This window comes from Girardinichthys multiradiatus, chromosome 18 (assembly GCF_021462225.1).
Source record: "Girardinichthys multiradiatus isolate DD_20200921_A chromosome 18, DD_fGirMul_XY1, whole genome shotgun sequence".
In the NCBI taxonomy this organism is placed as follows: domain Eukaryota; kingdom Metazoa; phylum Chordata; class Actinopteri; order Cyprinodontiformes; family Goodeidae; genus Girardinichthys; species Girardinichthys multiradiatus.
In genome coordinates, this window is record NC_061810.1 from 45,266,749 (window position 1) to 45,280,406 (window position 13,658).

At 39.0% G+C, this 13,658-nt stretch overlaps 1 protein-coding gene across 4 annotated transcripts in view; it reads right to left on the reverse strand.

The window, feature by feature from the left end:
* Window positions 1-13,658, reverse strand: part of myo7aa (myosin VIIAa) — a 74,944-nt gene that overhangs the window by 28,985 nt on the left and 32,301 nt on the right. For 3 of the 4 annotated variants that reach the window (XM_047391366.1, XM_047391364.1, XM_047391367.1), the window contains 10 exons: window positions 12,612-12,718; window positions 12,069-12,110; window positions 9,213-9,350; window positions 8,465-8,623; window positions 4,628-4,720; window positions 3,299-3,393; window positions 2,782-2,866; window positions 2,419-2,637; window positions 1,601-1,708; window positions 1,019-1,228 (listed from right to left, as the gene is read on the reverse strand). In XM_047391366.1, the coding sequence (XP_047247322.1) occupies window positions 1,019-1,228; window positions 1,601-1,708; window positions 2,419-2,637; window positions 2,782-2,866; window positions 3,299-3,393; window positions 4,628-4,720; window positions 8,465-8,623; window positions 9,213-9,350; window positions 12,069-12,110; window positions 12,612-12,718 (1,256 nt within the window). The remainder of the gene's footprint in view (window positions 1-1,018; window positions 1,229-1,600; window positions 1,709-2,418; window positions 2,638-2,781; window positions 2,867-3,298; window positions 3,394-4,627; window positions 4,721-8,464; window positions 8,624-9,212; window positions 9,351-12,068; window positions 12,111-12,611; window positions 12,719-13,658) is intronic. The other variant, XM_047391365.1, reaches the window with a different exon arrangement.

Genomic DNA, 13,658 nt, shown 5'->3' on the forward strand with positions numbered 1-13,658 from the left:
GTTCGAAGGAAATGACTCCTCCCCAGGGAGAAACGTCTGACTTTATGGTAATAACCATGGAAATTCGTTCATTTTAGTCTGTAATACAACTTTTCTTTACTTTCCTTTATCATGCCACTGCAATGTACTTTTTCATGTTCTTTGTTTGTCACTGCAAAGTTGTAAAGCACATTGAACTGTCTTGTTGGTAAAATGTGCTATATAAATAAACTTGCCTTGCCTAAGTGTTCACAACTTCATTCACGAACTTAAGTTACATTTGCAGCTGAAGAAAAGCAACCCCACACTATGATGTTTCACTGTGGGTATTTCAGAGTTGTTGTTTTTTGTGCCAAACATATCATTAGGAGCTGTTTGCTAGAAATGTGTGTCTGAATCCAGATCATCACCCATTCTTCCACAAACGTTTAGAATAGCTTAGCCAGGCCTGTTTTTATTATTTTTTGGAAGAAAATACTTGTGTCTTCAGCCTTTCTCTTATGTCCAAACAAATGAAGAATACAGGAAATTGTCTTCACACAACTAGTATTTGGTGGAAATTGTCGCATCTTCTACATTGTTGGATCTTTGGCCTCTTTGTCCTGACTGATACCTTTGTACCATGTGATCATTTAGATCCTTCATAACCTCTCTGCAAACTCTGGCTTTAGCTAAAGGTTGTAAATGAACGAAGGTTAGAAGAATCCTATAAGGACAGCTAGAATCACTCATTTTGATTGCAAATGACAACATTTTCATCTACATCCTCTACTCATGCACACCATACACCACTGATTTAACACTTCATATCAGGAACCTTGGATTTTAAACCTTAATTTATATTTGAGAACTTTTATACATGGTGTGTTTCCCTTTTTGTTGTGTGGCCTTTGACCCGGGTCATAACACTGTCTGTAAACTGTCCACCCTACAATCAATACCACAACAGGGTTTGAGGCTATATTTGATATAATTTAACACTTTAAACCGGGTTTAATTTTGTAAGATGAAATCTTTCCTTCGCCTTTGGACAACTTACCTCAAATCCAGCAGGTGCTTGTCCTTCCTGGCCGGGCAAAGAGTTTGTCGTCCCCAGGAAGCCGAACATCTTGTCTACCATGTCGGAGTCGTTGACAGGCTCCATCCGAGCCTTCTCCATCTGTTCAACCATCTCCTTCTTTTTCCGGGCCTCCTCCTTCTCCTTCTTCTCCTGCTCAGCATCCTCTTTGGCCAGCTGGGCCAGTCGCTCCTGGATGACAAAATATATTTATGAATGAACAATAATCTAACCACAGACAACATTCATTAACCAGTAAAATACCTAAAACAAAGGACCATGTGCAGCCATCACAACCATCACCAACTACCTTTAATCTCATTTCAGGAAAGTGTTTAAAATGTTTTTCTGTGAGAAAGGAGATAGATGCAGTTTTTTTTTTTACCAGGTTTTAATGAATAACCCGTGGTATGAATACGAACAAAAAATATGATTTCACATCTAGATAATATATAAATAGATATTTTACATTTTGTATTTCTTTACTGCACATAAGAATGTTGAATTACACAGGAAGCCCATAAAAATATGTCTAGGTTTTTTTTAGTGTCGGCATGAGGTCACCTGATGTTTGCGTTCAGCCTCAGCCTTCGCTCTTTTCGCAGACATTTGGTTCCTTAGTTTTGTTTCTTCAGCCAGACGCATCTTCTCGGCCTCCAGCCTCCTGCGGTACTGATTTAAGAAAAGTGGTGAAAAAGATACGAGTGTTATTAAAAATAAATAAATACGGCCAAAACGAGCCAGGAAGTCGACAGCAATGAAAGAAGATCACGTTGTCTGAGACAAAGGGACAATTCTGCTTTCGCCTCCTCTTTTTAGGTGTCATCTGCATCCACCTGAATTTGTCTCTGCCGTCCTCTGTCACATCTTCCCTCTCCTCCTTCAACCTTCATGAACCTTCTGAGGTCTTTGTCTTTTCTTCTTCCCTGGCAGTCCAATATATCACTATTCCTCCTCTGTACATGCCCGAACCATCTCTCTAACTTGGTGCCCAGATTGTTCATCCTGATCTTTTCCCCTGATAAACTCATTTCTAATCCTGTCCATATCGCTCCCTTCAAATGAAAATTCAAACATCTTCAGGGCTGTTTTTTTTTTTCCATTACAGCAGATCTCACAACCATCTAGTCAAACCTCTTACATTTCTGCAGCTATTGTGTCACTTGTCACCATCCACCCAATCTGCACTCTCTTCTTCACCTCTTGTGCACCATCTATTGATCTGAATGGTTCAACAGGGATACTTAAACTCATCCACCTTCAGTATTTATACTTCCAAGCTTCTTTTTTCCACACGTCTCCCACTTCTTCACATGTATTTGGCCTTGCTATTAAGTTTCCAGCAAAAAAAGTACTGAAGGTGTGCTGCCCTTCGTGTTTACCTCGCCCTTTAGTCTCTTGTACAGCCGGCGAGCGATCATGCCTCTTGTGTAGGCCTGGATGGTGATGACAGCCCACAGCCGGTGCCTGAATGCCCGACGAACCAAGAAGCCTCGGCAGCGACCCTGGAAACCTGTGATTCGCTGACGGGCCACGTGGTACGATGCACACAACTTCCTGGAACGAACTAGAGCCTGGAGGCGAGAAAAACCGGCTCGCATCTGTCGGGACAAAGCAAGGAAAGGACAAACATTTAACCAGTGTTAGCTGACTCCTGTTATTTCAGTTTTATGCTCTTTTGCATTTTTATTTATGCTTCTCTGTATGTTGTTTGTGAAAATGCTGCATGTGCAATGTGTCCTCACAGCTCCATAGTTCTTCCTACAGAGATAGCCTCTCCATGTTTTCTGGATCAACACGGCCGACTTCCTCAACCTCAGAAAATTAGATCTGATAAAAAAAAAAAAAATACATATATGGTAAATGAACTGAACTTATATAGCGCCTTTCCAGTTATACAGACCGCTCAAAGCGCTTTACACTAGAGCCGCATTCACCCAATCGCACTCACTAACGCTCACACAGTCATACACCGATACACAGATCGGCAGGCAACTTGAGGTTAAGTGCCTTGCCCAGGGGCACATCAACACATGGCAGAAGAAAGCTGGAATTGAACCCACAACCTTCTGATTGCAAGACGACTACTCTTCCTACTATATAGATATATATATATATACACACACACACACACACACAAATCTAAGATTTTTGTTTGCCTTTAAATAATCTTTCCTTTCCTTTACAAGATGGCTCAAAATCTGATTAATGGTATTCAGGTGACAGATGACACAGAGTCAGGTGGGGGTTTTAAGGACTAACCTGTCTTTAAAACCTCGCACAACCTTCTGAATGAGGATGACCTTGTCTGTGATGGCCTTATCTCTCTCGATCTCCAGCAGCATGTCATGGTGATCCTAAACCAGCAGTAAAAGAAGACAAATGCATGTTTTTCAGCTCTGTTTCTTCCATCTTGGTGCTAACACAATGTGTGAGCTTATACAGAAAAAATGCTAAGTTTGCAGCAAATCGAGATATCAGAACATGGGAAAAAACCCAGCAAACTGGACCATGTTATGGACCATGACTTCTTTAAAGCAAAGTTTTGATGTTGCAGATTTTAGCTGTCCTAACAAACAAATCAGACTTAACACATTAAAGCTGTCTCTATCTCATCCTCCTATGATCGGTCCATCCACCATCCGGCCGACCTAAACGGGTCCTTAGGAGGAAGCTGTTACTTTCCCGCTTACAAACGGCACTTTCTCCTTCCTGCTGGACTTCCCGTCCAGCTAAACAAAGTTTGACTCTCAAGAAAAAATCTCCAACTTACCACAACTTTATCAGTATGTTGGGGCCATCCAGGCCTGAAATACACCATTCACAAAGCCGTTTAAACATTGACACAAAAACATTTTTAAAGGGCATCACCTTCTGTATTCAGACAGTCTAAAACTGATTTTTTTTTTTTATTACGAAATATAATAGGAAACAATATGGTGGGAAGGAGATAGCTTTAGAGAAGCCACTGAACAGGACAACGTTTATGCCCCGCCTGAATCCACAGCAGCTGGTGTTTTCATTCAACCTCAGGGGAAGAAAATGACAGCGTGGTGACCAGTTAATGGACGTGCCTTACCAGTGACCTCTGGTGTTATGATCACATCTGCTCTCACTGAGCGGAAAACACATTTATACGTTTACTGCAAAGTCTGATTAAGCTTGGAAATGAAAATACAGAGCAGGAAACAAAACACAGTCCTTCCTGTCACTGGACATGTAACTGGAAACAATCACAGCAGAGCTTTACCACTGGGATGAACTGGTTACTTTCCAGTTAGGTGCAATCAAACCACTTAAATTAGGTTTCTATTAGTTACAATGATTAGCTGCCTTCATGTTATACATTTTACAGGAATGTACACCAGTCGAATCAAGTGGTAGCAGCAGCGCAGATCACCAAAAGGCAGAAACATGTTGATAATGATGATGTAAGCTGGAACTGTAAACCGAAATGTAAATTATAAGTGTCCCAGCTGAAGGTAGCCTAATGAAAAAGGTTCTGCATTGTACTGGATACTGTGTTAATTTAACATATTCCATTATCTTGTCACTAAAATGCTGCAAATGTTTACTTTAATGAAAGGGTACCTTGAAAAATATCTTGGTTTTTCCCATCTGCCAGTCGTCGTCTCTGCCAAGCACCGCTTCAGCAATCCTCTGACAGGTTCCTCTCAGGTCCTCCTGACGAGGGACAGAAGGAGGTAAAAAGTTCATGAAAGCCAAACTTTATGAAAAACTCCTGTCTTAAACTGAATGAAAAAACTCAGGAGGAACACAACAGATGCCAAGGTAATGGATCTAACCCTCTGATTCTGATAAACCCAAAGTGCAGTGGTCGGATCCTTCTAGAGATGTCTGACTGTTAAGAAAATTAAGTAAATTGAATTTGTTACCAAACAAAAAGTTTGGTAACATTTTTTTTTTACTTTTTATTTATTTTCCAACCTTCTTACAGACACACAGATCTGTATAACAGTCCAGGCTTGCCCAAGTTTACATAATACATCTTATATTTATACCATGTATATCTGGTGCAAGCGTTCGGAAAATTACGAATGAACAAATGTTAATAAAAACAAACAAAAAACTCATAAGGTGCACAGATCACAAAAAACAATTCCCTAAGTTGATCAAACTATGTGAATAAGCTGATATTTCATAAATGAATGCAGTGAAAATAATGATAAAATGCACATAAACTCCCAATAAAAATTCTATTACATATCAAGAGATGTCATGACTCCACCATCAATCTAGTTATTGGTTTCCAGTTAGATTCAAAAGGCTCCAGCTTAACTTGTATCCTAACTGTTATTTTTTTTCCCATAATGAAGAGCCTCATTATCCCCAACAACTAAGCAGTAGGGTCCAAGTTTAAATCCATCCCCAGAATATTCTTTATATCAATCTGCACATACTTCCAAAAGTCCAGGAGTCTAGGGCAGTCGCAAAATATGTGAGTAATATCGCCCACTTCTCCACAATTCCTCCAACATAGGTTAGATGTTTTGCCAACTATTGATGTAATGATTGGTGTGTTAAAGTAACGCATCTTCACTTTCCAATCAAACTTCCTCCATGTTGAACTGTTTGTTAATTCATCATCTGTTACAACAACATTGGCCTCTAATTCCCATTTCTCCTTAACATCCCTATTATTAATATTCACATTGTAGGGCTCCATATAATTTTGAAATCAGGCTTTTTTTTTATTCACCTTGTAATATTGATAATAAAATCTCTTAAATTTTCATCATATTTTGGGATAATTTCCTCCATTTGCTATGACTCTGAAGGTAATGCCTGAGTTGCAGATATCTAGAGAAGTCATTCTTTGATAAATTGAATTCACGTTGGATTTGTTCAAATGATTTCATTATTGGCCTTAAAAGAGTTGTCCTACGAACACTAATCCCAAATTTGCCCATCTCTCAAACCTGCATCCAAAGCAGCTGGAATAAAATCTGGGTTTTTAATTCAATTCAATTCAGTTTTATTTATATAGCGCCAATTCACAACACATGTCGTCTCAAGGCACTTCACAAAAGTCAGGTACATACATTCCAATTAATCCTAACAATTAAACAGTGCAGTCAGATTCAGCTTAGGCTGCTGGAGGACATAATGACCACTTTCACCCTCTTCACTACATTCTCACACTACTCTCCAATTTTGCATTATTTGCTGTTATTTCAGCTTTTAACTTTACGTTCTCTCTCTTTCTAGAAGCTACACCTGGCCTGACTCTGTGTCTACCTGTGATACCTTCCTGGAGGGAGGCATCGTCCAAGCTTCTGTTGGCAACAACTTAATGCTCACCTTCTACAGATGATCCTCATAGCCCTGTCTTTCAGTGTTTAACCCTTTCTCTCTCCTAGGCGATTGACTGAGCTTTTACTGTAACTAACTCTATGTGCTCTCTTTCAGACTCTAACCTTGAAAACTGGCTCAGAGTTTATCTGTTCTTTCTTTCTAGGTGAAACGACTAAAGGAGCTACATCCATTAACATTTACTTTTCCTTCCCATAGAAAGTACTCCTGGATCAGTGCTTCTTTGTTCTCTTTGTGTCTCTGCTCTGTTCTCTCAAACCCCCAGTCAGTCGTGGCAGATGGCCGCTCACACTGGTTCTGGTTCTGCTGGAGGTTTCTTCCTGTTAAAAGGGAGTTTTTCCTCTCCACTGTCGCTACATGCATGCTCAGTATGAGGGATTGCTGCAAAGTCAACGCCAGTGACTGTCCACTGTCTCTACAAGCTCATCCAGGAGGGAATGCTGCAAGTCACTGACTGGATGCAATCTGCTGGGTTTCCTTAGACAGAAAAACTTTTTATCCAATTTGAATAAATAACTGAATCTGACTGAACTGTTCAATGATTAGGATTAATTAGAATGTATGAACCTGACTGTTGTGAAGAGCCTTGAGACAACATGTGTTGTGAATTTGCGCTATATAAATAAAACTGAATTGAATTGAATTACCGGAGGTCAATTTAATGCCATCCAGGTTAAATGATTGACTAAGCAGTTTATTTTTTAAAGACTCTAGTCCAAAGACAACAACTTCTGTCTTGTCTGAATTTAGAAGCAGAAAATTTAAAGTCATCCAAGTTTTTATGTCTTCAAGGCATGCTTGTAGTTTTAGCCAGTTTAGCAACTTTTGATGCAGTCCAATAAATTTAATTTCTTTTTTATCCTTGACCACATATTGATTGTTACCTTAATCCAGTAGTTTTGAATTCCAAGATTTTTTTAAACTTCTTTGTTGTAAAACATAATGTATCCAAAGACATTTTTGAGCAAGCTCTTTGGTCTATTTCTACCCATATTGTATCTTTATCCTGAGCTATCCATAAGGTAAGGGCTCTGTGGTAGCTTTTAAAAACACACTAGGGTTTTTTTCCCTAATGCAACACGAAATAAGAGCAAAGGTTACTCTTTTCTGAGTACTATAAAGCTCTTTTTCAGCAATCTGTCACACTCTTGTCTCTAAATGTAAAAACAAAATAACAATTTTTAACACAGGCTATAAACAGGCTACTCAAGCTTCAATGAAAGGTATTTTTGACAGTCTCATTTCTAGACTTTTACATATCCCAATAGGAATTACATGTCCTAAATTAATTCAAATCTAACCTCACACATAGAAAAAAAACACACAGATTTCACTTTCATTATTTATTAAACAAAGAAGAAGACAAACAGAACAATTGTGTATGAAGCACAACCCATGATTCAACAGCTTTAGCATTATTAACTCAGTAATCCTTTTCTGTCTGACTTTATCAGCCTCTCACATCATTCTGGAGGGCTTTTGGCCAATTCTTCTTTAAATTTCCACTTCAGTTCATTAAAGTTTGCCATTGTTACATTCTTTTCTTTTCTTTAAAAAAAAAAAATCCCTCCGCTTCAACTCTTTTAATCGATACATGTTCCTGTCCGGAACTTTAACATTTATCACGCTAACTGACGCCTGCAGAGTCTTAGATGGAGCATGTGGGTTCTTTCCAATTCCTCTGAGTATTGCATGGTCAGACCTTGGGCTGGGACATGTCCTCCTGAGAAGATTGGCAATTTTCTCAAATGTTTGTCCCTGTAGAACAATCCTTCTTGCAGTGGAATGATAATAGCATATAACACTTCCCAGATCGACGGGCAGCAAAAATGATTCTCTAAGGTCATTGCTGATGTCTTTCCTTCTTGACATTGTGCTACACACAGCTCTATGCTCCAGAAAGCACACTGTCTAAATTCCTGCTTTTGTTGAGATGGGAATATTTGCTGATCAGTAAATAAATTTAAATAGCAACGTCTGGCTGCTACATCTTCTATTAAATCTAATAGAAATTGAAAGAATGTGGACTTACACCAAGCCTTTCTACTTTAGCTTTGATTTTGTTAAACAAATGCAGATAAGTATCAACCCTACCTGTTTATACGCTGGTTTAACCCCAGGCATGAGGACCCTGTAGCGGTCTACAAACTCCACAAAGGTGTAGCGGATGGGATATCCAGCACGGCGAATACGAATCGTCTCCATCATGCCAGAGTACCTCAGCTGACGTACACAAAGCTCCCTGTCAAAAAGCTGCAAAACACACCAGCACTCAATCTTCAGTCATATATTAAAGCAACACTGTCAAGTTTCTGAAAAGAAGCTAAATAATGTTTATTATTTTACCCAATAATCAAGTCAAGTCTGAATGTTTATTGTGGAAAATGTATTAAAATTGTAAACTAAGATTAAAGCATAATAATCTTTATAGGAAAGTTTTCCACCATATGAGGTTATGCATGTTTTTCCTTCACAAATAATCACTGAAAACCTTAAAAGCTTTGGTACAATTTATTCAACCCATTCAACTTTATCAGAAATAAAATGCTAATATTACTTTAATGTAATTGTTTCCTGGGTTTTTTTGCATTTGGCATGTTGTCAAAACAATAAAATTAAATAAAAATGTACACATGCTGAAGTTAAAACTAAATTACAGTACTTAAAAAAGTTGGTTATTTCACCTTAACTTACAATCCTGCTGATTATCAACATATCCTGATATATCCTCCCATATCGACAAAGTGATCACTGTACTATTTACAGTTAACTTCTGACTGCCTCTTACATTAAGCTGTGGTAAGTAAGCAGTTTAATAAACAGACAAAGAGCAGATACTCACCATGGGTTTCTTGTACTCATTGGGTTTGATGCAGCGAACAAAGAACGGTTGACAGACGCTCAGAGTTCTCATCAGCAGCTCCAGAGATCTTTTAAACTGACTGCTCAGAGTAGGAGAGCGTTTCCTGGTTTCTGCCCCCTGAACACACACAAATACAAAGTCACATGCACACTAAATGGCACAGAAGAAAAATGGTCAAGGTCATCCATGGTGAATTTCCTGAGCTCTGACACAAACCCTTTTCCTCTTTGTTGGTCTCTCAATATTTTATGCATAATCTTTTTTCTGGCTGATACTGTAGCTTCACACTTTAATCAAGAAATATACTGTGAGATCTGGAATGTGTAAAAATCCAGTTAAAACGCAAGATTTCTGTAGAAAAGGTGAAAAGCAAAATAAATAAAAAAGTGTAAAAGATGAGACTCTCTTAATTAAAACACCTCTTCCAGCTTTCATGTATAGGCTAAAAAACAAATAGTTTAGAAAGGAAATATAAAGAATAAAAACTGTGCACTACCCTGGCTACATGCTATTAAAGTAACATTGTGTTGTGTTATAAAGTGAATGGAATGCATAATTAGCTTAATGCTACTAGCTTAGCATCATTAGCTTCATTAGATTCCTGTTTAAACTAAATCTCAGAACTAGAAAAATGTCGATTTAGCCAAGTTTCATTTATTTTTTGCATACAGTTAAGGAACAGAAATCCATTTACTCTACTGTGCTGCTTGTTAAAGCAATTCAATTTATCCCCCCTCTGAACTGAATTTTAAACGGTTGATGTAGGTGCATACATACTGCCCTCTAGTGGTTATTGTAAGAAATCACTAGGCCACATACAGGGGTTGGACAATGAAACTGAAACACCTGGTTTTAGACCACAATAATTTATTAGTATGGTGTAGGGCCTCCTTTTGTGTCCAATACAGCATCAATTCATCCTGGGAATGACATATACAAGTCCTGCACAGTGGTCAGAGGGATTTTAAGCCATTCTTCTTGCAGGATAGTGGCCAGGTCACTACGTGAAACTGGTTGAGGAAACGTTTCCTGACTCGCTCATCCAAAACACCCCAAAGTGGCTCAATAATATTTAGATCTGGTGACTGTGCAGGCCATGGGAGATGTTCAACTTCACTTTCATGTTCATCAAACCAATCTTTCACCAGTCTTGCTGTGTGTATTGGTGCATTGTCATCCTGATACACGGCACCGCCTTCAGGATACAATGTTTGAACCATTGGATGCACATGGTCCTCAAGAATGGTTCAGTAGTCCTTGGCAGTGACACGCGCCCATCTAGCACACGCATTGGGCCAAGGGAATGCCATGATATGGCAGCCCAAACCATCATTGATCCACCCCCATGCTTCACTCTGGGCATGCAACAGTCTGGGTGGTACGCTTCTTTGGGGCTTCTCCACACCGTAACTCTCCCAGATGTGGGGAAAACAGTAAAGGTGGACTCATCAGAGAACAATACATGTTTCACATTGTCCACAGCCCAAGATTTGCGCTCCTTGCACCATTGAAACCGATGTTTGGCATTGGCATGAGGGACCAAAGGTTTGACTATAGCAGCCCGGCCGTGTATATTGACCCTGTGGAGCTCCTGACGGACAGTTCTGGTGGAAACAGGAGAGTTGAGGTGCACATTTAATTCTGCTGTGATTTGGGCAGCTGTGGTTTTATGTTTTTTGGATACAATCCGGGTTAACACCAGAACATCCCTTTCAGACAGCTTCCTCTTGCATCCACAGTTAATCCTGTTGGATGTGGTTCATCCTTCTTGGTGGTATGCTAACATTACCCTGGATACTGTGGCTCTTGATACATCACAAAGACTTGCTGTCTTGGTCACAGATGCGCCAGCAAGACGTGCACCAACAATTTGTCCTCTTTTGAACTCTGGTATATCACCCATAATGTTGTGTGCATTTCAATATTTTGAGCAAAACTGTGCTCTTACCCTGCTAATTGAACCTACACACTCTGCTCTTACTGGTGCAATGTGCAATCAATGAAGACTGGCTACCAGGCTGGTCCAATTTAGCCATGAAACCTCCCACACTAAAATGACTGGTGTTTCAGTTTCATTGTCCAACCCCTGTACATTTGTACCTCATCTAAGCATTGTGGCGTTTTTGTCCTTTATATGAAAAGGTCTTAGTAAACATTCTGCGTAAATACGCAGTAATCAGTTTTCTTTAATGGGTAACTTGTAAGCTCCTCAAAAGAGGGACAGCTTGCTACATTGGAATTAAAAAAAGGAAAGAATGAGAGAAACAACTTTGCCAGGTATCAAAAACATTAAAAAAAATAAAACAAAATTAAACTTTTTCAGCGTACTCAATATGGCCAAGGCAAAATCAGAAAAATAAGACAAATATAATAATCATATAACTATTCTTAACAAAAGCAATGATTAGCTGTAAATAATTATTGATAATTAGGAGATAAATCAAAGTAAAAGCATCTAAGGAAGCCTGTATTACTTTACTATTATGTATGAAATCTCCGTTTGTAGTTGTCTTTTTTGGCCACTAGAGGTCAGCAAACACACTTTCTTAAATCCACATTTCATGTCTTTGTTTTGTATTTATGAGCTTGAGAGGGATTCACTGACTGAAACAGAATTAGTAGACATTTAGATGGTGAACTGATGAGTGTTGCTATTGAGAAAGACGAAAACAATGCATAAGAGTAATGGTGTATGAAGAATATAATACACATTAAGAAAGAATATGGTTAGGGATAATAAAAATACGAACAATGGTGTGTCCAGGCCACGGATAAGAAGTAAAGTAATAAATTATCTCTTTCGAGACTGAAATACATTTCCTTTAAAATTGTTACCTTAGGGAGCATTGTAGCACCAGGAGCATACCCACACAGAAACTGGCAAGAAGCAGCACACAGGCATGTTTGCACACAAAAGACCCCACCGTAGAGAAAGATTGAAGACAGAGAAGACAGCAAAGTTACTGAGGAAAACAAATTCTGAGACATGAGACCAAAACGGGGCATGTAGAGGAAGGAAACAGCTGACATGTAAAAACCGAAAGTTTAATTGATTTACATAAACAGTTTTAAAGGATCAATCCATAGAGCACACTTGTCTTTGTCAAATGAGGTTAAATAATAGACAAATATACGCTTGGAAAGCCAAGTTTGGCTTCAAGTATGTCATAAATTGCAAAGTCTCCAAACCCAAAGGCATGTGTACAGTAAGATGCACAGAACCCAACAGGAATGTTTCATGCTTGCCTGGTACTGCTACGCCAGAGCAGCTCCCTCTCCCTCACCAACATTTGACCCCATTAATAAAATCTCAACCCGTTCATTTCATCACAGCCCTGTCGCCACAGTTTGTGAGGCGGTTAATAATGTGTCTGTTACCATAGCAACATCCGCCTGGAAGATTTGTTTGATGAACTTGTTTTTGGAGGAGTGAACCAGCTGGATGATGTCTCCATATAAAGTGTCTCTGTTTTTCTCAAGGAAACCTGCAGGAGAAACACAAACATGCAGCTTTGACACACAGACATGTGAGAGCATCTGCTACTACTTTGAGAGATCGATCGACGTCTATAACTGAGGACTGTGCTTTGGAACCTATATGAAGTTGTTCAACTACTGAAGTTTGAGTGAGCAGAACCTGATATTACTGTCAGTGCTGTATAAAGCACTTTCTGCTGTATATAGTGCTGTGCACAACTCGTGAACCATCCCTTGCTTTGCTTCCAAGCAGTCATACTTTCTTCAGATCTATTAAAATGATCTTCATCAGTAGTTTTTAAGGTCTCTGAAAGTCTACAGTTTATCTTTGGAGTTTGGCTTTTTCCACTTGTTTCAGTGGCATACTCCACCATTTACTGAGAACTGTGTTTTTTTTTTAGAAACTTTACTTTTCTATTTCTCTTAAGAACAGAACCTTAGAAAATTTTACTTTGTTTAAAAATGCTTTTTCTCCGTAAAATTTTTATTTTACCTGCCACTGCTTGTGTCCTTTACACTCATTTTGAAGACACACTGCACAGAGAACAACATGCACTGATATGCACGATTTCCAGGTTAATATACAGGGAAGAAGAGACAGACTACTTCCAAGGAAAAACATCAGCATAGCCAACTACAGTTCCTTAGGGAATCATTAAACGAACAAGATGTCCGACTCCTTGGAAGCAACAAAAGGAATTTGGGTCAAGAGTTTTGAATATCATATTTAGTACAGCTGCTTAACTAACAGTAAACTGAGCATCACTGCCGTCCATGTCACAAACAGCAACAGACGGCTGCTGATGCTGCTGAAAATGATCTGAAATCAAAACCTTCCAGCAAATTCCAGTTTCACAGTTCTCTCTGCTTTTATAATGGAAAAGAACACAAAATACCCATTTGTTCAAATACAAGAATCAGTTGGTGAAGAAGCAGGAACCAAATGCA